Source organism: Apis laboriosa, unplaced genomic scaffold, assembly GCF_014066325.1.
Source record: "Apis laboriosa isolate Shangri-la unplaced genomic scaffold, ASM1406632v1 scaffold91_cov154, whole genome shotgun sequence".
Classification (NCBI taxonomy): domain Eukaryota; kingdom Metazoa; phylum Arthropoda; class Insecta; order Hymenoptera; family Apidae; genus Apis; species Apis laboriosa.
In genome coordinates this window covers 864,126-890,312 of record NW_025224773.1, presented here as the reverse complement: position 1 = coordinate 890,312, position 26,187 = coordinate 864,126, and the positions used below count along the sequence as shown (strand labels likewise).

At 29.7% G+C, this 26,187-nt stretch overlaps 1 protein-coding gene across 1 annotated transcript in view; it reads left to right on the top strand.

Annotated features, from left to right (window-relative positions):
• The window catches only part of LOC122719648 (tRNA dimethylallyltransferase), a 119,090-nt gene that overhangs the window by 69,261 nt on the left and 23,642 nt on the right, over positions 1-26,187 (top strand). Inside the window, exon 4 of the mRNA XM_043945640.1 lies at positions 1,425-1,560. Within this exon, the coding sequence (XP_043801575.1) occupies positions 1,425-1,560 (136 nt within the window). The remainder of the gene's footprint in view (positions 1-1,424; positions 1,561-26,187) is intronic.

Sequence of the window (26,187 nt, the reverse complement as noted above, 5' to 3'; positions counted from 1 at the left end):
TAGAATTATAATACGATAATTAGATTATAATACTTCATTGTAATATCAAATAATTCAGATTGGACTTCAGAATAGATTTTGCCTTGCAAATTGACTATCTCCATCATTTCTTTGGTTTTCAAATTGGCCATTTTCGATTCATTCTTATTTATGGCCAAAATGCAGAACGTATAATAATAAGTCGTATGTGTCACTTCATCGAAAAATCAAGGATGAATGTCTACGATTGTTTCTAGATAAATCTAGGAAAAGTGTTCAAATTGTTCTTAAGAAGAGATCTTTAAAAGTAATTGGACAAAAGGAAATTGAAGATGTTTAAAAAATCTAAAGAGAGATGTGGGATTTATCATAATATTGATTTATGTTTAGTGTATATATTAGAGAAAGAAAAAAAAATTATCCTATTTCTATTTTTAAATTAAAAATTTTAAATGGGTACTCTAATTATTTAATTATAGATTATATAATAAGCACGTATATTCATATTTAACATTCAGTTATATAAAGTTTCTATCTGCAAATAGCATAAATGATTCTCTCTTATTTTTAAAATGGATAAAACAGTCAATTTATATCAGTTACGTATTTATAACTGCTTCCTTCGTTTTCTGCAATGATTGTTCACATCTTTGCTATTTAGATCATCTTCTTCTTAATTTTTTCTATTCCCTTTTTTTCCCGCCATGCTTTAAAATACATTATTTATGAGAGTGTTGTAACATTAAAATATATGTGTATGAATATATGTTCGCATTGTGTGATATAAATGCGCGTACATATATTCAGTAACGTTACAATAAATCATAGATACTATAAAGTACTTTTATCGTGTATAGGAAACTTGATCGAAGCTTTACGACGTGTTCAGAGTTTAAAACGAAAATAAACACTATAAAATATCATGTCAGTCTCAAGGTAGCAGTGTAAAGCTTTATATCTCGACACACATTTTCGAAATTCGAAGGCCGGAAACCTTTCCTTTCCTTTTCTTTTCTTTCCTTTCTTCTTTCTCGTGCAATGAACTTCAACAATTGACAAATTTATCAATCTAATGATAAATTTAATATATTTTTCAAATTCATATATCGTATATTTCTTGAATTTATCAATTTATCAATTTAATTTGACATAAATTAAATGTATGGAACAAAAGAAGAGTATAATATAAAACGGATGATGAGAAGATGAAAAAAAGAGACTAACTTCTTTTTACAGTATTATTTTAACTACTTTCTAAAATAACTGCAGTGAAAATAGAGATTAATTAGAGTCAAACTTTCAACAATCTTGTGATAAACTTGTTTGCTTTCCAAGTAAAAACAATTCTATAAGATAGATAAATGTGAAGATTCAAAGATGGGAGGGAAAAAGAAAAGGAAAAAGAAAAAAAATATTTCTAACATTTTCTTCTTATTTTGTTTCAGGTCACTTGAAGTGTTCGAACAACATGGTGTGAAGCATTCAGAATTGCTAAAAGCTCAGAGGATAGCTGGTGGTTCTGGATTAGGAGGCCCTTTGAGACACCGCAATGCCATTCTATTATGGATCAATTGTGACATGGTAAGTGAGTTTCATCATTTTTTTATTGATTATTCGGAGTACTAGCTTCAGAGTATAAAATATAAACGTATAAGTATATAATATATATGATATGTAGGATAAAGATAAGAATATAATATAGAGTATATAAATAGAATTATATTTGATATTGTATAAGAAAATTTAATATTCTTGATTGTATATTTTCAGATATTTTTTTACTTGATATAAAAAAAATTTAAATTTATTCTTCAACAAATTTCATCCATATCATCGCTATTTCTTCAATTATTATCGATTTATAATTGAAATTTAGAATTATTATCAGAATATTATTATTAATATTTTTCTGTGACTATTTTTTTCTTTCATCTTCTTAAAAAAAATCTGAAAAAGTTCTGATATATTTATTTAAGTCTCTATTTCGTTATATAATGTTAATATTTAAAAGATTTATCGAAAAATAAATAATCATAGTATGAGATATAGGAGGAATTGTTCACAGAGAGGAGTTAATTAAAAATTTAATAATATTGAATATTTTAATTATTTCTGATATAAAAAATTTATAAAATAATAATGATCAAATAATATTTTTAATCCTTTATTCCTCGAGATTTACTGGAAGGATGAATCGTTTTCAAGGCTATGCAACTCGTCGTATACCGGGTTTCATAACATTGTGCTACTTGATAAGAGATAAAATTTATCGGTTGACCATTAAGCTTGGTCGCGCTATTAACGCGCGGTCCAACTCTAGATAATTCCTCCATTGAGTTTTTCTTCGTTACGAGGTTGGATATTTGTGATGTATAAAACAACGATCGCGCGCTTTGATAATTTTTGCATGAAAGTTATTTGGAGGAAATTCAAAAATTAATCGATTAAATGTTGGATTCCTATTTCTTGTTTTCATTATTTGGAAATTTTTAAACAATGTATATGTCATTCTATATCATCTTTCTTGTCTAAATTATTAATTATTTATTAATCGAGATATAATTAATCTGATATGAGTATATTTTGATTTTTTTAGTGTAGTTTAATTAATTTAAATAATTACTTTATATATACAATATATAATTTTATTATTTATATGTAATTATTAATTACATGTAATTATTAATTATATCTTGATATTATTATCATAATTCGTACAAATACATTTTCACTGTTTTGAAAATACGATTAATTTTCAATGAAAATTGAATAGAAGAATGAAAGAAGAGGTAGGTGGAAGATTCTAAGAAAAATTCTTTTTAACAATTATGAAATTTTCACGATGATTCTAAAACGATGATTCATATCACGAATAATGATGAATTTGTGCGTTTGTTTGACAAAAAAATAATTATAATACATTTCTATAACATCATTTATTCCTTGATAAATGATAAGTTTTATCATGTCCTTCGGTTTTTCGTTGTTTAGTTAATCGTTCTTTTGGACACGCCAAAGTAATCAGTTACCTTATCGTTAATACTTCATTCTGTATTCCAAATACAGATATGATAGTTGAAGAATTTTGAATTTGTATTATAATGATATGATTCATTGATGTAATATTTTTTTCATTTTTGAACTTCAAAAAAAAAAAAGAAGTGTTTTAATATCGATTCGAAAAAAAAATATTAATTTGAAAAAAGATTTTGGACGGATTTATCATGGATCTGTCTAACAATTTTTGTTTATTAATTTGTAATAAATAACTAATTTTTAACCTTTCTTTTCTTTTCTTTCTTTCTTTCTTTCTTTCTTTCTTTCTTTCTTTTTTTTGAATGTATTTTCAGATAGCAAAAGACCATGAACACAATAGATTTATTGTACGCTGACGTTTCAGGCAGTATCAGGTGTGTCTTTGGCTTAACTATAATGATTTGTAAAATTTTTCAATCCACCCAACATTTGCGATCAATCTTTTTACATACAATAACAGGGTCTGGAAATGATATCTCAGCGTTGGCTTTATTACATCACTTCCTCAGAACTATTTGCAATATAAAGGGGGAAAAATTGGCCGGTTGGTCTGTATTTTTCTTAGAATCAATTTTTGCAACATATTTTTTATCGCACGATTGTGGTAGAGGAATTGACTTGAATACGTAATTCATTCTGAAAATACAATATTAAAATACAAAATGAAACGAAATATTCTGAATAATTTATTTATTTTAATTTTGTAAAAAATTTTGTAAAAAAATCGTGCGTCAATAATTCTTATTTTAAAATATCATTTTCAATATCATTTTCAAATTTCCTATTCTTTTTGTAATTTTATTATAAATTTGCATTATATTTTATTCAATATTCAATCATATTACAACAATCAGTGTCACATTTATTCAAAAATGAAATTTCATTTACATTCAACTCTAAATATTAAACAAATAATCCAAAAATTTATCAATCTACACACACAATATCAACTTTTTTAATTTTTTCCCCCAATATATCTTTCGACTTATCCAACATTTACATCTCGTTTCTTACATAATCTCGTGATGGCATCTGTCATGAGGTTAAAATTTGCGGAACATTCATCGACACAAATACCTGAACACTGGAAATTAGCGCAGATAGCAACGCGGTGTTTCGTACTTCGATTTCGAAATCGGAAGTCGATCCATCACCCTTGCAACTCTGCACACACCAATGGATGAGGAATTTCTTTTGATTGGGTAGCAAGAGATTGAAAGACAAAGAGGAAAGAGAACGGGATAGAGATCGAAGCAATACTTTCCCCGAAGGGATGGTTGAGTAACACACCTAGGCCTACGTGCACGAATAGGTGAAAAATTGAGTAATAATCGTTGCACTCTTGTTTCACTCATGCTATCGTTGCCAACCTCGAATAGTTTCACTGGATAATTTTCATTCGGCCGTTTTGAACAGGGATTATGATTGTTGGGAAAATGAAGAAAATTGTCTCGATATAGAAAAATCTTGGCTTATTATATTATTTTAAAAAAAAACGATTAATTGAACATTTGAAAAATTTTTGTCGAACCCGATCTTCGACTATATCTGAACAAATTATAATAAATATTTATCACACGATTGCTCGTGCAAAATCAAATTTTTACGAACGAAATTTTACACAATTCTTTAATTCATCATATAAATTTTTAATTCTATGTTCATAATTTATGAACAGTTACTTTCACAATATTATATAAAATATATACTTTCCGATCCTCGATTATTTAAAAACTAAATAATCAGGCTCGAATGCCTATCGGTTCTTGCGTGGCTAATTTCCAAAGGGATGACTTGTCTCTTTTCGCGCAACTTTCCCTGAAAAAGACTTCAACAGTGCTCGATCTAACGCTCGTCCACGGATCGCTGGCTGCGTTTCGCGAGCTAGAATGCCGGATTTTTCTCTCCCGATCGAGAAAGACCTACCTTCTACCAGTAATCCGCCACTCATGAACACCTCCATTCCCGAGTGAGTGAGAGGCGATACCGATTTGCTTTTCCCGTTATTGGCCTCGGTTGAATCCGATTCCTTCGTGTAACCGTGTCACCCCGAAAATTCTCTTCGATTTTCTATCTTTGTAACGAATTGTGAAATTTGTAGATGGTTTTGGAATTTTCGTTTCAATGTTTAATTTTAATAAAATTGCGTGTATGTATTTATTTTTATCGTCAGCTCAATTGTAATTGATTATATTGCCATTTAAGATTGAATCTCTTTGAATAGAATAAAGTTTCAAAGATAGATTTATCGTATTGTAAAATTTTAATATTTATTATTTATTTAAATTATACTTTGCTTCACGTTCAATAATAATTTAATTTAATTTCGAAAATTAATTTGTCGAAGCCTTTGAAATAAGTTAATGCATTTTCAATTTTTTCGAATATTCGTAAACGATATGGAAGGAAAGGGAAAGGGGAAGAAAAGAAGAACGAAGCAGTAGATATCTCGAAAGTTTGAGAAACTTGGGAATGTTTGACGAAATTTACATCTTTATCAAATAGTATAAAGATATTAGAGCTACATCCCTAGACAAATATAAATAACAGTATGTTCCACGTAGGTGTAAATATAGCTGTACAGAACATCGATAGAAATAGTACCCGTACAGACGAAGTTCCGCGTATTTTGTGTTCGTTTCGCGATAGTCGGTCGCTCACTTCGCCGGCGATCTATTACGTCCATTCTCGAATTTACGTCAGTGGTTTCGTGGGGATCTATACAGCTAGGAATGGGATCAAATTTAATATAATATACATCTATACCGAATTCAACTCGATCTCGATGCAGAAGTTTCAGTTTTATATTCGATTACTACTCTTAATAGGTGACGTTCCATTTTCTATATTTACAGAGTATGAACCGGGATTGTTTCGAGCTTATTTCGAACTCTAAAACGAGTTCGTGTGAAGATTGTGATTAATATATATGTCAGATTTTTTTTTGTAGAGATAGTGTGCCTTTTCTTTTTCTTTTTTTTTCATTTAGTTATATGAAAGATCAATGATTAAAAATTAATATTTTTAGTTATTCACAGAACACCCCTATATATATTCGATTCTATCTCTATTTACAACATTTTGGCGTTCAGCCACTACGTAAGGGTAGTTCCAAAATGCAAAAGGAATATTTTATGTATACGAGAAGCATATTTATAATGTCTTTTAAAAAAATATTTTTTCTTTACAATTTTCTCTTGGAGATTTGTATGAATGATTTATGAGTAGTTTAATCGATACAAGAGATTGAGGAGGATCATATGATAAGAAAATAACAGATTTATGATATTTCAGAAAATTTTTATGGAAATATTAATTTTAGATAAAGTTATTTCTTATTTAATTATAGTGATTAATATTTTAACGATGAAAAAAGGAATTTTAATAATCAGGAACAAATGAAAAGAATATTTTATACAGTTATTACGTAATTTTTTTTAAAACTTATGGAAGAGAAGAAACGTTCTTTTTTGGTTACGAAGGATTCTTTTGTTTAATTTTCTTCTTTTTTTTATAAAAAAAAAACTAACGATTATTTTAACAAATTCTTCACAGTAGAAAACACGTATATTTGTATTTTATCTTGATAAAATTCTGTTAAAAATTTCAATTAAAACTTGAAATATATTTTTATAATTTTTAATAGATATTCAAGATACTTATTTTTAATGATTCTTCAAGGTCAAGAATATATTTTATTCCAGTCTATGCTAGAATATAACATTTTTAATGGTATACTGTGATCACAAGCTGTCTCGTAGAATGAATCGCGGAAGTAATTTGTCGATGTAGATCAGTCTGCGTTGTGGAACAAGAGGGAAATGGGTCGGATTAAAATAAAAGCCTGACTAAGTCCACCCACGCTGATGATCTAGCTATCGCATGGGATCCTCAAGAATTAGAGCAGACAGTTACATGCTCCCCAAAATTCTCTAATAGAAAGTGAGATTATTAGCAAATTCCTATTGAATTAGTCAAGAGCTTGAAGAACTATAAGATATCTTATACGAAGAATAATGGCGGAATATAAAAGTATAATTTTACTATTTAAATTAAATGCAAATTTTGAAATTAATTTATTTATATTTATATCATTTTAAATTTTATCAATTATTTCATTTCATTTATTTATGTTTATTCGATTCATTTTTAATTAACGTTTTTTGATTAATTCAATTTAAGATATCATCTCGTTTAATATTATATCTGATTGACATCCAATTTCGTGATGGAATTATATATATATTTTTTTAATTATAAATTTTAAGGATTTCGTTTCATAAATTTTAATCAATTAGTCGTACATGCACGCTATTATGCATTGGTAAGAAAAGGAAATATGAATTAATCAAAAAACAATTTAATTTAATTCTTTATAAGTTTTGTATTTTTTTTAAATATCAATTTCTTTTTTTTTTGAAGATGCCAAAATCAGAATACATATTACAGATAAATTATATAAATTTAGAATTTAGGAAATTTAGGAATTATCATTATTTTATATATATTTTTTCTTTGAATTAATCTATTTCAATTATATTAATAGATCAATTTGCATTCGATCGAAAATCATGCAATTTAATTATTTTTTATTACTAATAATTAGGTACAAATTAATAAATGATAAATAACATTATATAACTGTTTCCACAATACTGTTACAACATTGTAAAGATATTTCTTTATGATTTTCACATACTTTAAATTTTCTCAAAAGCAAACAATTTATTTATCTCTAATTTTTCTGACATTTTTTTATTTTAAATTCCTTACTTCCAAATTTTTCAAATTTGATAATGTACATTCACTCGAGAGAAATTTACCTTAATCACAAAACTTTTATCAATTACATTTTCCACAAAATTGTCGATAGTTCTTCAACCTCGTATATTTTCAATAAAACAAAAAGGTATCCAAATATATTCATAACCCACACGATAACGATTATCATCAAATGCCAAATACTTCATGATCCATACGGACTACGTAATCCACTCCAATTTACAAACTCGTCCTCGTATCTCTTTCACCGTCTAGTACACTCTCCTCGCGTGTGTGAACATCGAGTTTCCTTCCGGCGGCCAAGAGGAAAGAGACTAGGGAGAATAAACGTTCTCTCACGCGCCTCTCTCCGCGAGAAGGTTTTTGCACCTTCGCGAACCTCCTCGTAAGGATGAGAAAAAAAATAGGAACCAGTCTCAGTGGCTAATTCGTGGAACGGATAATTATTATGGGAGGCATAAGTACGCTTAAGTGTGTGTAAACGTGGGCATTCACGATTCTCGATGCATCAACAGCGCACGTGTATACGTACAAGAGTATTTCGTCCAATTCGTGGAATTCTTGGTTGTGAAAGTAATTTTTTTTTTTTTCGCTGATTACTACCTGTTCAATAGCTTCATCACGGAAATAAAGAATCGGATAATTGGTCATTAAGGGAAGCGAATTTCGAAATTTAATTAAGCGTTGTATATTTTAATATATTTTAATATCGAAGTGCTCTGATCTTGTATCATGGTTATATATTCTCGTTTCTTTTCATTTCTTATGGGTTACGAAAATATTTTCTGTGAATTGTTTTTTTTATATATTAAGTATATTTAGAATTTTATTCTTTTTATTATTATTAGAAATATATTTATATCATATTGTGTACAAAGTTGCTATATCGATTTTGTTCAACAATTCTTTCATTATCTTTTCAATAAACTTTAGAATAATTTTAATATATTTTCGTATCCTATTTGTCGATTGATATAATTATAATGTCATGGTTCTGCTAAGAAAATGTATTTAATATTATCTACTTATTATTTTTCAAAAAAGAAATTAATAAGGGGAAAAAAAAATAATCTTAACTCGTTGAAACGAGTAATTTTGTGAAAATTATATATGGAAACTTTATTATATTATTGTTACACGCGTATATTTTCCAGAAAGATTTCAAGGTAAAAATTTTATCTTATCCTATTGGTGGGATCGTCGAATAATTTGCGAAGGTGTTTATCTTTCACGTCAGTAACATGCTCTTTGACGTTTCGATGATTATTTATTTGCAGAATTATCGACGATTAACATTTTTCTTCATTTATGTTATTAAATCGAAATATTATTTTCTCATTGCAATAATTCTAATTGATTATATTTAAGTTCACAGACGTGTTGCGAAGTAGTAAATATTTCTTAATTACGTCGCGAGTGTTGTAATCCGATCGTATAAACGTTTACTTATTTTTATCGATCGAAAAATCGATGGTGGCTTGAATGAATATGAAGAATTCGCTCTTCATTGAGATGTTTTATACATATAGCATTTTATCTTGTTGATTTGAACGTTTATTGATGATGAAATAAACTACATATATGATAAAAATTTTTTTAAAGTAAATATTTCTAGTATTTGATATTTAATATAAAATATAATAGAAACAGTTAATATCATTGACAAAGAAAATAACTTGTAACTGAAAATTCTTATTCTATTCGCTGTATATACATTTATTTCCATGATCACACAATTAATAAAAAAAGAAAAATAAAAAAAAAAAAGATACTTAAACACAATTCACGTATAATACGAAGAATTTCATTCACAGTTTTTTCACGTTTCTTCTTCCAGTGTATAACTCGTCTTAGTTATCTGGATAGAGATCTTTCAAACAGGAAAAATACTTAGATTTTTTTCACAATTTCTGAGTAAGAAAGTCTTAAAACGTGCTTGAACATATTTAAATAAAATATTTGAACAATGACATAATTAATGACATAATAATTCCAGAATAACGCATTTGTTGAACTGAGCTCTTCCTCGAATCATTTCGTTATTAAAATCTTGTCTTAAAAAATCTTTAATCTCATCATAATTACGAAAGAAATTTTCAAATTAATTTTCTCAATATATTTTCCATCATTGCTTCTTTCTTCAATTCACCGTTCCATTTAATGACTGGATGGACTGCCACACCCACATAGTACACGTAATCGTACTACATTTGCATAATTGCATAAATAACAAAAACAAGAAGAAATTTCGTCTCTCTCTTTCCTTAAACACAAATTAAGCCCCATTCACTCATGCTCGTATATGATCACCAATCAAGCAGCATCGACAAGTATTTAATAACAATAAAAACGATAAAATCAAAGTTTCATTTAAAAATGTCTACGTAGTGTCTACGATTCAAGCCCCATTCACCATTTCCCATCACTAAATATTTCCATCATTCGAAAGTAGTAGTAGTAGTAGCAGCATCGTAATATCGCGAATTGTTATCTCGATGCATACACACGCAACAGTAGTAGTACATACGCGACGAACCTCGGTCTCATTCGACTCGTTCCGACTTCCACTTTCTCGTCTTCCCTCCTCTCTGACATGTTACGCTTACCTAGCCGCACGACGCGACGTGCACGTGAACGTATCCGCGTTTTTACGTGCAGTCCTCCTCGTCAGTGCGCACGCGTACGTGTGTACGAGGCTTTAACCGTGGTTGCAACCGTAGTACGCGAACGGCTGAATGCACCTCGTAGTAGTAGTAGGCTGCGTGCGTCGGCCGCGTTATTTTTATGAATGACTTGCCGGCAACGTAATCCAACGTGCAACTACGACGACGTATTACGGATTGCAGGGACGGATCTAGAGGAAATAGAAACTGGGCATTATCGAAATAAGTAAATTCGAGTAATTCCTTCGAGTTTTTCTTTTGGTTTTTTTTTCTTTCTTGTTTTAATTTTATTTTAAATAATGTTATTTTGAATAATAACATACTTGGATATTTGTTATTTTGTTCGGTAGATATTTGTTAATTTTCTTCCTTTTTATATTTATTTTTATTTTAATTATTGCATAATTAGATCTTTTGTAAATTAGGTAGTTTTTTTGACTCGACTTTAGAAGAAAAAAATTTTTACTTTTTAAAATAAATTTCCAATTTTTCGTCTAGGTGTAACAATAATTCAATATATTCATTTTATTTTGCATTTATTGATTTATAAAATTTTTCTATTATTATTTTATCAAGAATTTGATAAATAGAATTAGAATTAATTTTCAAATTAATTTTTTATTTATATCTTCTACAATAAACACTATAAACATAAACCAAGAAAGAACATCAAAATCGAAAAAAATAATAATATAACAGAATAAAATATTCAATTCACATGTTTTTTCCTTGTCACATAATTCGAGTTAAAAATAAGAAGAAAAGAAAAATGTAAGGAGAAATCTAACGTCTTCAAACGTCTTCAAATAAAAATATATATTTCGTAGAGTCTAGTTTTCATGTTACGACCTACACCGTCCATTAGAAAATATTTATAGAATCGTATCTGATATTTAAGAAGGCAAAAATCCAAGATCTGAAATTTTTTTGTCTGATCGATTTTTCACTCAACGACGATTGATTCACGTCGCTATAGAATGTCTAGTACACTCGATTCTGAATGGTGATCGATTTTCTTGTATTATCAGGTTGCGTAGGTAATTTCCAACGTGCTTCATGTTTGCTCGTACAGATTGCAATGAATCGCAATAGGAAATGTTTACTTTGACAGTGAGTTATCGCCGTTTGACTTGTAAAATCGGAAATAAATCGGGAAAAAATATTCGATAATTCCACGATTTCTTGAAATTTCGTTAGATTTAATTTATTTAAATTTAATTTAATGTTTTTCAAATCAATTTGTTTATTTATTTATTCATCTTATTTGTAGTTTTGAGATAATTATTTCTATAAAATAAGATTTATTTATGATTTTATAAGATCTTCGTTTGAGGATTTATATTGAGAAGTTCGAGAAACATTGGTGTAAACGGAAGTGAAGATAAAAAAATTGATTTCTAACGATGAAGTTACAATAATTTTCAAGTCGGTATCGATAACACGTGCAACATTGCTGATTGATTTTTATTTGTCTATTTAATGTTTGTTAAACGTGAATGTTTGTCTCAGTGTTTTTTAATAGATTAAAGTTGATGTTTAGAATGTTTTTTTACTGTTAAAATATTATTATCATAAATATAAATTTTATGAAAATAATAACTTCCGCTTTGATATTTACACAGTAGCTTTGATATTATAATAATAAACTAAATTTAAATAAATATCTAATTTAAAGATATAATTAATAATTAAAGTAAAAAATAATAAGGATAAAAATTTGATAAATTAATATTTTTTTTTATTTATAAAATAGTATTCAAAGTATCAGAGAGTATTCAAAGTATCAATATACCGAAGATTAAAATAAACTAGACTAAATTATTCCGTACAAGCAATAATAATTTTCATGATTATATAATACTTTGTATTAATTAACTCGATTAAAATTTATGTGACAAAGGGTATTTAAAGTTATCTTGTTGCGGACACATTGTGTTTAAGGCTACAAGTTCATTCACAGTTTAAATTCCACGACAAAATTAATCTTTCTGTTTCCGTCTGATACTAATTAAAATGATACTTTTTCCTGCCCAATTAATAAAGACAAAGTAACATTTGGTTGATTAAGCTATTTTATTAAGCGTGTTCAGTGAAGTTATAAAAAATATTTATTTTTTCATATTGAGAAAAAAATTATGTTTCAAAATTTATTTATTTTTACGAAAAGTTAGATTAAGGATATTTTTTTTTAATTTATTTATACTTGATAGATGGAAGAGAATTATAACAATATATATAATATTGTTTTGATAAAATAAAAATAAACTTATTTTTAATTTATATTAATCTTAAGGAAACTTTATAATGGAATTTCTTTATCAAGTTTCCTGAAGTACTTTTTCCTATTAATATTACAACACATTATTGTAGTTTTAATGTATATTTATATACATTATATATGAAAGTATATTTTAATGTTTAATATCACTTATAATTTTCTTTATTTGAAAACAAATATTATCCTACTTTTCCTCTAATTTAAAAATTATTATACGTTCAAATTGATTTTGTTAATTTTCACACGATTTAATTTTCATTCACTATTATTATTTAACGATACGATAAATTTTTCATCATTGAGGGCATAATTAAACATATAAAACGAAATTCAATTCATCAAATAAAAAATAATCGCATCATATAAGCTCCTCCAAAAAATCAGCTCAAGTCTCTCCATCCCTTCAAACATCCAAAAACTTGTCAATTCATCGATATATACTATTCACCATCGATTCTTTCGTCCAACCATTCCTCAAAAAAGAAAAAGAAGAAAAAAAGAATACCAAATATGCCAAAAAGCGATCGACACAGTTTTGATATTCTCCGCTCGCGTTCAGGAAGAAGCGCGTTAAAAGTTATCACGAAGGCACTATCGCGAGAAGCCAGCCCAGCGAATCTTATTCCTCGAGGGAGGGAAGGGGGAGGGGAAAGCCACTTCCTGTTATCCGTTCCCCAGGACTCGAGCGATGGTTGGGAAAAGGGTCATCGGATGGCCCTGAGCTCGGGGTCACCCGTCTCGGAGGATGTCTGGGTGTTAATTAAAATGTGCCGCGCATCTGGCGATGCCACGCCGACTTCGACCACCACCCCTTCTCCCCTCTTTCTTCTCCTTCGCTCCCTCCTTCCCTCCGTCCACGGTTTCCTTTCGTTTCACGATCCCGCCTTTTCTCTCCACTTCCCCTACCCTACCCTCCCCTCCCCTCCCAGACTCTCCACGCTTCTTCCATCCAACTTCTTTTCCACCCCTCTTGCTCTTGCTCGCTGCTTGCGTGCGATCGCACGCAAAGAGAATCGCAACATTGAAGTTGAACCGAGGGAATGCCACTTGGACGACAGCTGCCGTTTCGTGCACACGTATACGCTCTCTCTCTTTCTCTCTCTCCCTTTTTCTCTTTGTCTCTCCGAGAGGACACATGCCGAGGATGTGTCGTCACTTCCTGCGGATCCGGGGGGTTCGGTATTTTTGCCCGCGAACCCGTAGAATCTTGATCGCTCATCCGTGGACCGTTAGGTTTGAGGATGTTTGAGGATGATGAAGTTGGAGGTTGCAGGAGAGTGGTTGGAAATAGGGGAGGGTTGAGGTTTTTTTGTCGTCGACGTAGATTGTGCAGGTTGTTGAGGAGATCGTGTCTGGCTGGCAAACAGGTTGTTGAACGGTGTTTAAATGGGGGAACACGCGTGGATGAATGCTCGTATGCACGTTGGGGGTTGATGAAGAGAGAGGCTGTTTTGGCTGTTGTGGTTTCTTTTGTTTTTTCTTTTTTTTTTGGATGATGAGAAGAATAATTTATTTCTATTATTTCTATTATTTCTTTTTATAGATTATTTTGAGAAATATTCGGTGTTTCGTTTTAATTAGTTCATGTTCTGATGTACTTATAGTTAGTTAATATAAGGCTAGTAGGTATTTCAAAATATATTAAGTTCTATGCATTCTTTAACTTTTAAATGAAAGTCTTGGAAAGTCTTGTATGCCTTTTAGAAATCTAGATTTATTTTTCCTAACATTACGAAAAAATAATAATAAAAACTTCGGTTCTATTTACTTTCTAAATACTAGGTGATATATATTTTAAATAAAGAGCAAGATAAGAGATCAATATAATATTGGTGTTGTAAAATTAATATTTCATCACACTACACCAATTTCCATTATACAATCTCTTTTCAATAAAAATAGAAAAAAAAATAATATTCTTTCGTTCGACGATTCGAGCAATTATTTCGACTCGTATCAAATGTTTCAAACCAAGACTTGAAACAAAATTGATTGACGCGTAATGAGAAAAATAGGCCTCGAAACCTGTTTCGATCTATTGAAAATTACACGTGGCCGATCAATTTCATTCAAATGTTCCACTCGTCGCAATAACTTCGATTGTCCATGCATAGGGAGTACTATATATCCGTGTAAAATAAAATCTCCGGTGACACCTCGTGAATACCACCTGTCGCTCGGTATACGCGGCCTCTTGCTCCTGGTGATACGCAACGAGGATATGTTGTCACTTCCTGCCGGCGACGTCACGCCCTCGCAAACTACTGGTTTTATTTTAACGACACCGAGTATTTGTCATAGTAAGCTTGTACACGTGAGTACTCGACTCTGCAAAGTGGTCGCTAATATGGCTCGCTACGTGTTTGGCGCGCCCATTCAGAAAAACCGAGGAAATGTATCGTTTAACAGGTTACCAATCGATATTGTGATTTGTATTTTAAATAGAGGTTTTTTTTTTTTTAATTTAAAGCTGAAAGAGTGGGGGTTATTAAAAGAAATTTTTATTCAAATAAAATTTTTACCTTATATTTGAGATTGTATTGTGAGTAATAATGTATGTAAGAAATAAATGTTAATATTTGTATTTAGGTATTTGTTGTTTAATTTCAGTATTAGCACAAGGATTTTTCTTAAGGGCTTTTTGATTAAAAAATTTACAAAGAATTGCTTTGTTAAATTCGTGAACAGAAATGTAATTGTATCTCAGAATAATAATTTATTCATAGACATAATAAAATATATATATATGTACAAAAAATAAGGAATAGGAAATTCAATAAAAATGTTAGTGATGTAATAACACACCTGGTTAAATGTTATTACAACTGTGAAGTGGTACTTTGAATATCGTATTAATGATAAAATATATATCGTTGTTTTAAAATCACAGATATTTAAAACAAACCTAAAGAACAATATAATACTACATTTGGCTCTGGAATTGTTGTTTAAAATACTCGTATGACAATCTCTATTATTTAACTTGTACTCAATGCTATCAACGAAAACTAATACTCATAATATAATCTCATCGAAATTATCTTACTTTTTTTTTTCTATTTTCAATGATTTATGTTTTAATATTAATCAAATAATAAGATAAGATTTTAATTTATAAAAACTGAACGATTTATCTTGATGAAATTGTTCAATTTGTCTACATGACTAATATATTTATTATAGAATTAGAAATTATGTTAATATATATTTTCATTTTTACAATTCATGATTGCCTTGTTCTGAAACATTCTACACACATATTAAACTCACATCATTTTCTTCAACTTCCTCGATGCTATTTGTTTTATTTGTCATTATTACCACAAACCGAGCAATATTACATATTTTTGCAATTAGCACATGATTGTAATTACGATGACTAAGAACATGAGAGCAATATTTAAAATATTGCTATTTCACGATATTAAGAAGGTATCTTTTCATTTCATGAGCATTGACGACTTCAATAATTTTCAAAATTAATTTTTCGTACATGATGATATTTATTAAAAGAAAATTAAATTAAATTGTATTCCATGCGAGGAAAATTGTAATACGCGTGTGATGTGTAATTTCAGGGGCAGGTGTTTTCGGTAGATCTTTGAAGATCATGATTTGCAACAATGTTTTTTTAATGAAGCAATTCTCGGAAATTTTCTTAAACTGTAATTTACAATAAAATCACCTGCTCGTTTTGCAAATTTTCTTAAGTTAAGTAAGAAAATTAATAGAGATCTTTTCTTTTTGTAGAACCATTTTTTTTTTATTACGAGTTGTTAATAAAAGTTAGTTAATTACTCTCCAATTTTTAATAATTTTTAAAAACAAAGATTCACTTTAATCGAACTGGATTAAATCTGTTGTAAATCTTCTTCTTTGAAACTCGAGACTCCATCTTTCGATCAATATATCCGAACCAGGAAATCTCGCAATAAAAGTATATCAATCACGAGCATTTCAAGATCCATCAAAACTCTCGTCGAAAATATAATACCGCGCATAAAAGTATATATTCATATCGTTTCAATCTGTTCTTCCGCATGACGGATCGATCCCGTTCAATCCTCGAAAACGCCTCGAACGATTTCTTTCTCCTCTCTCAGCGACGGGAAGAACTGTGAATCGTTCGCGCCGTTTTTTATCGCGGTTTCTTGGAAAATCATCCCGGAAACGGTGATCTCGACAAGCATACCTCAAGATCCGGGAAGCGGACGATAGGGGAAAGCCACGTGTAACGAGAGGAGGGAGTACGTTTCGCTCGTTTCGTGGGATCCGTTTTCGAGAATTCGGAGCCGGTTCTTAAAATTAGACCACACCTCCCCCACGAGGGGACGAATATGCGGCGACGAGGCTCTTAACTCGGGCCACGTTACTATTAATAAATCAATTACAAGGGCTACGACCGGCGTCGTTTTCTTGGACGCTCATGAACCTGTTACTTTCCGATCTGACGTCTCCATTAGAGCTTTTAGCCCTGTTAATGGGGATAGTGGTTCTATTTTATCGACGGAGCTTTACGATCGGAGATATATACGGTTCTGATTATGGCGCGGGAGGATAGTTTACGGTTTTGGATGAGCGGGGATGAGAGAATTAATCAATTATTTATTCTGGAGCAATGTGATACGAGGGAAGATTAATTGAGTTTTTAAATGGATAAATAGAAGTATATAAAAAGAAGAATATTTTTATATAAATATAAATATAAATATAAATATTTTTATATAAATAGAAGAATATTTTTGCTTGTTCGACATTTTAATAAATATTATTTTTGTACAAATATATTGTTTTAAAATAATCGGTTTGTTGAAATGTAAGAAAATATTTCAAATTTAACAATAATATTTTATGTAATGTATTGCACATTGCTTCTGATATGTTAATGATGTGTATATATTCATAAATAACTAAAAAAATTGCATATGGAAATATTAGAACTTTTTATTTGCTTTGTATTTGAATTTATTATTATTCTATTATCTCTTTAGAATTAATTTTCTTATATCTAAATTTAAATATATATTTCTTTTTGAGTCTTCTTTGAATTTTTTTTTACAGATCACAAATCTACAAAAAATTATAAAAAATATTGTAACTAATAACTATGATATTCAATATATTTGAAATATTCAAGAGAATGCACAAATAGAATTTCAATGGATAGAATTTCCAAATCAAAATATAATCTGGATGGCATAGAACTGATTTACATTAAATTTGAATTTAACTCTTAGAAGAAAATTTGTAGAGTTAAAATTTAATGATCTTTAATAAAGAAGGATATTCAGAAATTGACATTAACATTTATAGAGAGGTTACTGAGAATGTAGGGCAAGGGAGATAATATTTCAAATGAAACTAAGCCATTCTATGATTATTCTTGGCACAAATAGAAAGGCAATGAAAATGGACGAATGAGTTGAGCGACACTCCGAAGCCAAGATAAATGCACATAGATACTTACAATTGTTACTCTAAAGTGAAATTTAAACTACAAGAGATAAATGCTCCGAAAATTGAAACTTGACAACGAGTGAAGAGAAAATTGATATTTTCTAAAAAGATGAATAATAATAATGAAAATTGAAATTTGAGAGATAAATAATTTTAAAATTGAAAATTTCGGAATGAAAATAATGTTAAATCTCAAAGATAAAAATTTATGAAATTAAAATCTTAGAGACGAATAAAAATTTCAAAATTATTAAATTATTTGAATATAATTTAAAAGATAAAAATATTCGTATAAAATAATTTTATATTCCGTTACAAGTTTTAGTGCAAAAATCTTCGAGATATCTACTAATAACTATTATGTTATCCTCGATTTATAGCTTACGTAATTTTGTGGCTACTTTCTCTAAGTTACAATGTGTAATTGAGCGGCAATTATTTACAATTGGAAAGTGTAGTAAAAGAAGTAACAAGAGAAATGTTATATTTATGTAAGTAAGTAAAAAAAGATGAATAACAAGAGAAATATTAAAATAAGTAGTATTCTAACAACAATTTAAAATATTAGCAACATTTCGACTTTTCCATGCAATTTGTAAATAATTGAAATATTTATTATTAATTCTTTCAAACGAAAGCATCTTTAATCTTTTCCTTAAAATAATAGAAAATCTTGCAACGATAAAATAACGCAGTTGAATTGAGAAAAATTTTCGATAGACAATTTTACGTATTTTTACGATTTTCTCCCACATTCCATTCTCCAACATACCGATTCAATCTCAGTACCAATATCGGTTACATCGATCATCCGGCCAATCCCAGCAATGCTCCACCATCGAAACGCATCTATATTACCTCGATATAACAAAACTGTCAACTGTACACAATCATCGATTCCTCATCCATTCTTGAAATAGGGGGGAAAAAAGAAGAAAAAAAAAAAAAAAAGGAAAAAAAGAAAGGCATCGATGAAATTCTCATTTATTCCCATGGCGAGATCCCCTGCTTTCACTTTCATGAATTCTCGCGACGCGAATTTGACTGTTGAATAAAAAGCTCCTCGCTTCGAGCCTCTCCCTTCTTTCATTCGTTTCCCTTCGACTAGTCGGAAATGCCATGCATGCCACCGTGTTTAAAACCACCGACGGTCGTTAGATACACGAGCAATAAAATATAGAGGAACAGGGAGAAGCCTGTTACGAATGTGGAAAAGAAATTGTTGAAGAAATTGTTCGGTTTTGGTCGTGACGTGGCTCCTGCTTGAACCAGATTGAATTTCGATTTTCATCTAGTTTTATGGGGTTTTGGGTCGCTTACTCGTGTTTCCGTGTTTCTTACTTGGCAAGATGTGGGGAGTGGTTCGTATTTTCTCGAGGAAATTGTAATCTGTTAGTGACGATAAGAAAAGAAATTGTAAAATTATAAATATGTATCTATATGATATAACGTTGTTGCATTAAATTCTATATTGAAGGTTATGGAAATTTCATTTTGAAATGAGGATTTAAAAATTTTAAATAATTTGTAAATTAAAAAATATATTAGTAGAAAAAGAATATTTTTTTCTACTAACAAAAAAGCAAATGTTATTAAAAATCATATAATTAGATGAATTTTGAAGTAGAAGAGAGAAAATGAGATTTTTTTTGTTCAAAAATGTTCTATTTGTTTCGTATGTAGGATAAAACTGGGATTCTTTATTTTCCTTTATCGAAATATCGATTAATACTAATAGTAACTTATTTTAAGAATAAAAATCATGGCTTCGAGATGTGTAATTAATTTCGACGAGAGGAGTATAGAGTATATTTGGGATGGTTTCTGGCTTTGATACGTGATAAATATGTCGAGATTGATGGTTGTGTGGATTGCTGGCTTTTATGGAAGAGGTTTACGTTGCTTTTGGATTGGATAAATAAAAATGATCGTAGAGTTCTATTTTTTCTATGAAAATTATCTTATTAATTTCGTTAATCTTAAAATTCAAGATCCTTAATAAAATTGATCAATGTATCATAATAAATGTTAGTACATTTAATAAAATAATAAGGAGTTGTATATTAATTACACGCAAAATAATTAAAAAAAAAAAAATAAAGAATAAAATAGAAAGTAATTTTTAATTCCAAAATTTCTCGATTTTTTTCGATTGAAGTAAATGTAACTCACACGAAAAATATAATCTCGAATAAAACTTAAACCTGGAACGATCTCATAAATTCGTGCCGCATCGCAGAAAGAAATTAATTTTCCACGTTACCACACGGTCGTGGTAACTTTCACTTTTACAATACGGCAGAAGTTCACGAATTCCATCTTGCAGGATAAAATTTCCGCAAAAAGCGAATACCCATCGCTCATTCCCTTGACTTTTACAAAGTCGGCTCGTTAAATTCCCCTCCCCTCAAGAGAAATGTTTAATTCTGACCCACGATGCAATGATAATTCATCACGTCGTAACATAAACGGCCAGTTTAATTCACGTTGCGATTATCATATCGGCGAGGTGGAGGATTACGCGTGACAGCAAAACGTCTTTCTCGTCGGATCGAACCATCATGGAAACGCTGACGTTATTTAGAATCGGATTTCGAGACGTCTAACTGCTGCTTTTCCACACGAAACGTGGGAGTTCGAAAGGGGTCGATAATTGCTGGAGAATCGATAGATCATTTTTATATTTCTATGCTCAAAATTGAACATTTTTATAGTTACTTAAAACAAAAATTATTTGTGATGGACGCGTTTTGATGTTAAAAATATTTTTAAAATATACTGATATTCAAGATTTAAAAATATCAAATAAAATAATTAATTTTGTCCAATGAAATCATTTCATTGATCTTCTATTTCTCTTTTTAACTATTCATTAATTTTTCTCCGATACTTTCTTGATCAAGATAAAATAATTAATATCCATATTTTCAATAATATTTATTTAAAATTTATCTACAATAATTAAATTAAAATTAAAATTAAAATTAATTAGATTAAATTATTATATATTTTCCCATAATGTGTATTTAATATATATTCACAAACGAATCATTTCATTTGTTAAAAATTATATTTTAATTAAAGAAAATCAGAACAGATAGAATATTGTAGAGATTAAATTTAATATCGTCTGAGGAAAAGGTCAAACTTACGTACGTAGCTTCGACTATATCCTTTCCATAATTTGCTCGTGAAGGAGACTGTTACAGAGTAGCTCCACTTTGTTTCAAGCGAGTGTGTTAGATTGCTGTGAAATCTATTTTATTGCCTGGGTTCTCGTTGAATCCGAATTGTCGATGATCGCTGTGTGCAAACGGAATTTCTAATAGTAAATAGAAACGTGATTCTCTCTCGAATGAAGTAGCGAAGTGTTCGTATAATTCGGTCGAAGAATTACTGTAGATACCTATCGTGTTTCATTCTTTTGCTTTATAAATGATACGTTACGTTTATATTGAACAAAGATAATTTTGTGATTTTTATACAGTAAATTCGAAACAATAGACATAAATTTAACCTTTTACTTTTACTTACTTGAAAAAATTTTTTAATCAAATAACAATAGATAATTGTGTCTCTGTTGCGAATTGGGTTATTTTTGAATTGTTAATAGCAGTATTAATTTTTCTGGTCGCATTTCATTTTATTATTTTAATTTTACGTATTTTAACGGATGATTAGTATCGATTATATCGATGATTTATAAAAATTTCAAAATGAAATAAAATAGTTATTAAAATAAAGATATTAGTTACGTCTCTTTTTTTTTTTTTTCTCGTTACAATCCAGGGTTCGAAGGGTTTGATGGGAAGCCTAAGAAATTCTCCGCGACACTAACGCTTCATTTCACAGATCCTTTACAGTTAATTTGAAGAAACCTTGATGCGGCTTCCTTCTTAACCCTTTCTGGTTGGAAAGTGTTTAAAAAAAAGCACCAGTCAATAATCTTATAGTTTTTTTTTTATGTTTTCTTTTCATTTTCTAATGTCTATTGTCTATCATAAATAATTATTTAACGAAAAGAATAAAATAGAAGAGAAATAAGAAATAATTTACGAAATTCTATCAATTAATAATAAATTAATAATAAATTATTCTCTTTTGAATGTTGGACAGTTAATATTATACAATTTAAATGTTAACTGACACTAATGAAACCTAAGAGAAGTGGTTCTTCTCTCTGGTAACGTAAGAAACATGTGTGGCAATATTTTTGGACTTCTAAAAAAAAAAAAAATCGCAACAAGTGGGCTACGAAGTTCTTCCTCCTCCTCTTTCACTCACAAGACTTTCGTCCGACAAATTACCATACACATATTTAGAAATCTTTCCAAGAAAGCGTAGTAAATGTAAAAATATTGAAATAGAAGTATGAAACATGATCTTTTGAATCTTAAAATCCTTGGTATAAAATCAATCTTTCTTTTAATTAAATTTGTTTTATCTTTTTGATATATTTCGTGATCGACTTTTTCTTGTAAAAGAAATTGTAAAAAATAAAAGATTGATTTTAACTCATGTTCACGAGTATATACGTATATAATATTAATGAAGAAATATAAGGATAGATTATATTTTGATATATAATTTAATATCATTAATTTTTTTGTATTTTGCATAATGATATAGTGAAGATCATCATTGATAACAGAACATGAAGATTAGAGTTAATTTAATTAAGAATTTTTTTTTTGAAAAGATATTTTGATAAGTAATGAAATTGGCTTCAACTTTTTGAGACACCCTTTATATTAATTCATTAACTACTGGCTAAAGTTCATATTCCTCAGCAATGTTCATAATATACTTCATTTATCTTAACGATATTTTTTTTAGTTCTGTAATTCTATCCTATAATACCTTGATACAAAAATATTTATCCCTTTCAATGGTGTATTATCGTTCACGAATATTATCGTTTCGGAATTCGAGGTAGCCTAATCACGTTTAGTAACGCTGACGACCCCTATGGTATTCAACATGCTTAAGCAGTGGTTCTCAATTCTCCTTAAATCTCTTAATTTTTTCACATAATATCAAAATTTTTTTCCTTTAATCATTTATCATGATCCTGCATCATTAAAGAATAATTAATTATTTTCCTGAAAATAAGAAAAATTAATTATTTTCTATTTTTTTTCAGTTCAATTTTTTTTAATATAAAATTTTAATAGAGAAACTATTTCTGAGATACATAATCATAAATAATCCAAAATTGGCTGTTCCAGAATTAAATCTTCATCACTGCTAAATAATTTTAAAAGATCTCAAGATGTTTTCGTATATTATATATCATTTATTATTAGTGGTATTGAAATTCTTTATTGTTTCAATAACTTTTCTTTACTTATTCATTTTATATAAATTATTTATTTAGTTAAAAAAATTGTAAAACAGACATTTGAAAAATTTGACGTTTATTTATATGTAGCTCCACTTGAAATTCCACTAAAAATTCCACTAAAATTCCTACAAATTTATTAAGTCTCTACATTCTATATTTTCGTCACATATATAATTTAAAATAGCTAATTCCTTGAAAAAGGAAAGGAAGAAAAAAAAAGAATTCAAATAGAAATTGCATTCAGAGTAATCTATCTTCAAATAGAAGAATTCAGAGCAATATCTGAGAGTTTCCATGTCTATGCAGACGGTTTTAAAACAAAATCGAGCTCGAGAGAAGAAGCATAATGCCAAGGCTGGTTCCGAGGTGAGTTCTGCCACGAATACACGCGCACGAATTCATGCCCTGGCTAGTGATGGGATCAAGTTCAATATGTATTCACAAATCCAAATCAAGTGAAATATTATTAAAGATTTACACCATATTTTCAATTACTCACACGTGGCAATATATTTAACATTTTGCTCTTACATAGCATACAAAAATAAAATAAATTTCAACAGTGCTATGAACAGGAAATTATCATAAGTGTATTCCAAATGAAAATTTTATTAGTTAAAATCTTTTTTGCAATAGACAAAGAGCCAATATATTCATCCTTCGAATATTAATTCAATTTCAAACAAACATAAAAATTAGTATACAAAAATAATTATTTATTAAGACTTATTATATTTATAAGCAATAGAACAATATTTCATTTTATTTTCATCTTGTTTCATCTACTTCAAACATCATTTAATTGCATCAAATGATTTAATCTTCTAGAATCATCCCCAATCTTTAAAGGATCCACAAATATATTAACATTTTGTACAATATGCTCATTTTAATAATCTAAATTTTTGTCCCTTTTGTCTCAGCCTCGCTAATTCTTAAAGATGGATCTTCCTGAATTTTGAACACTCAGTTCTTTATCGACTCACGCTCATCTCCTCTCTTTCGCTGTCAATTCGAATTCGCAGAAGTCGCTTGTCCAGTTAAGCTCGTTCGGATTCGATCCGGGTTAACGCTAAAGCGGACGCCAGCGTGCTTGATCCCATCGCTAATGCTGGCCTTTCTGCAACGCCCCCTTGATCGAGGAATCGCTAGCAGCGAGCTGCCGTCGAAAATAGAGAACCTAGCCAACGTGAACCGCCGGGAACGCGGCCAGGCATTCCCATGGTAGGTCCCCCAAGTGCGTGCCTCTCATTCTGTCTCGCCTGGACGCCATTAGGATCGTCCATCTCCTCCTCCTCCTCCTCCTCCTCCTCCTCCTCCTCCTCCTCCTCCTCCTCCTCCTCCTCCTCCCTCTCTCCCTCCCTCCCTCCCTTCTTCCCCCAACTCCTCTTTGTTCCATGAAGATTCCTATCGATCGGTACAGAAAACCACCTGTTTTCGTCACTAGTAGTCTTCTCGTTTTACAAACGACGATTCGCTTTCAGTCATTCGATTGTGAATTCGCAATCTTGTATCACGGAATTCTGTAAATTCTGATCTCAGATTTCATGGAAGATTTCATAATTGGCCGGATTTTGCGACACCACTCTGGTCTGTCGTGCGATAAATCACTCGAGAGGTGATTGCTACTCGCCAATAATTGGTTTTGTACAGGTATTCGAATGAAGATTCGAGGGAAAAATTTATGAGTATTTAAGATGTATCTTTTTTAATACTTGAGATAGTGATTCTCAAACTGTTCTAAACATTTTAGCAAGTAGTCCTGAAGTTTTAAGGGATTATTTATTTATTATTAAGTTATTTATATATTTTTTTTATTTAAAGGGGATCATAATTTGAACTTATTTATAATTTTGAACAATTGTAAGTTTTTATAAATCTTTATATTTTCTTGTAAAATTGCAATACTTGTGTTATCTTTATGGAAAAATTTTATATCAAGATTTTAATGAAATAATACATATTTATTTCTATATCAATTTTCTCGAAAACTTCGATAAAGTCTCTGCTTGCAAAAATGCAATAATTATTTGCTATTATTTAGTCTACCTTTTCATAAACGTTTCTCCATCGGTTGATCTTTGATCCTCATAATCCTATTATTTTCTTTTCATCCGGTCAATTCAGCGGTGGGCGATGACGTTAATTAGATAACAAAAATTAGAAGAAAAGTCCGGGTGTCGAATAACTGTGGGTGTCACTTTTGATCCAACCGCATTGAAGATTAAATTGATTTAACAGGGAGGGAAAAGGGGATTGAGGTAAATGTAGTTTTTACTCTCTTTGCCTAAAGCGTCTCGTTGATTGGATCGAGATCACTGTGCCGGGAAAAAGCGTGCGAGCTATTTAATCTTGGGGTAATCGCGCGGGTCTCGGTCAGGCCACGAGTGTTTGCGTGCGAAGGGTGAGAAATTCAGGGTGACGTAATGGAATTAAAGTCTTGATTGGAGAGGTGTTTTTTCTATTGGAATGGGGTGTTTCACTTCCGTGCAACACTTTATATTCGCTATTTTTGAGTCGATTTTTACATATCAAAACAATTTATACCACTTTTTAATCTTCTAATCTTATGGAATATATTTTTTATTTATAAAAAATATATCATTTTTTAAAATATCTTTGTTTCGATACACTTGCAATACCTCTTA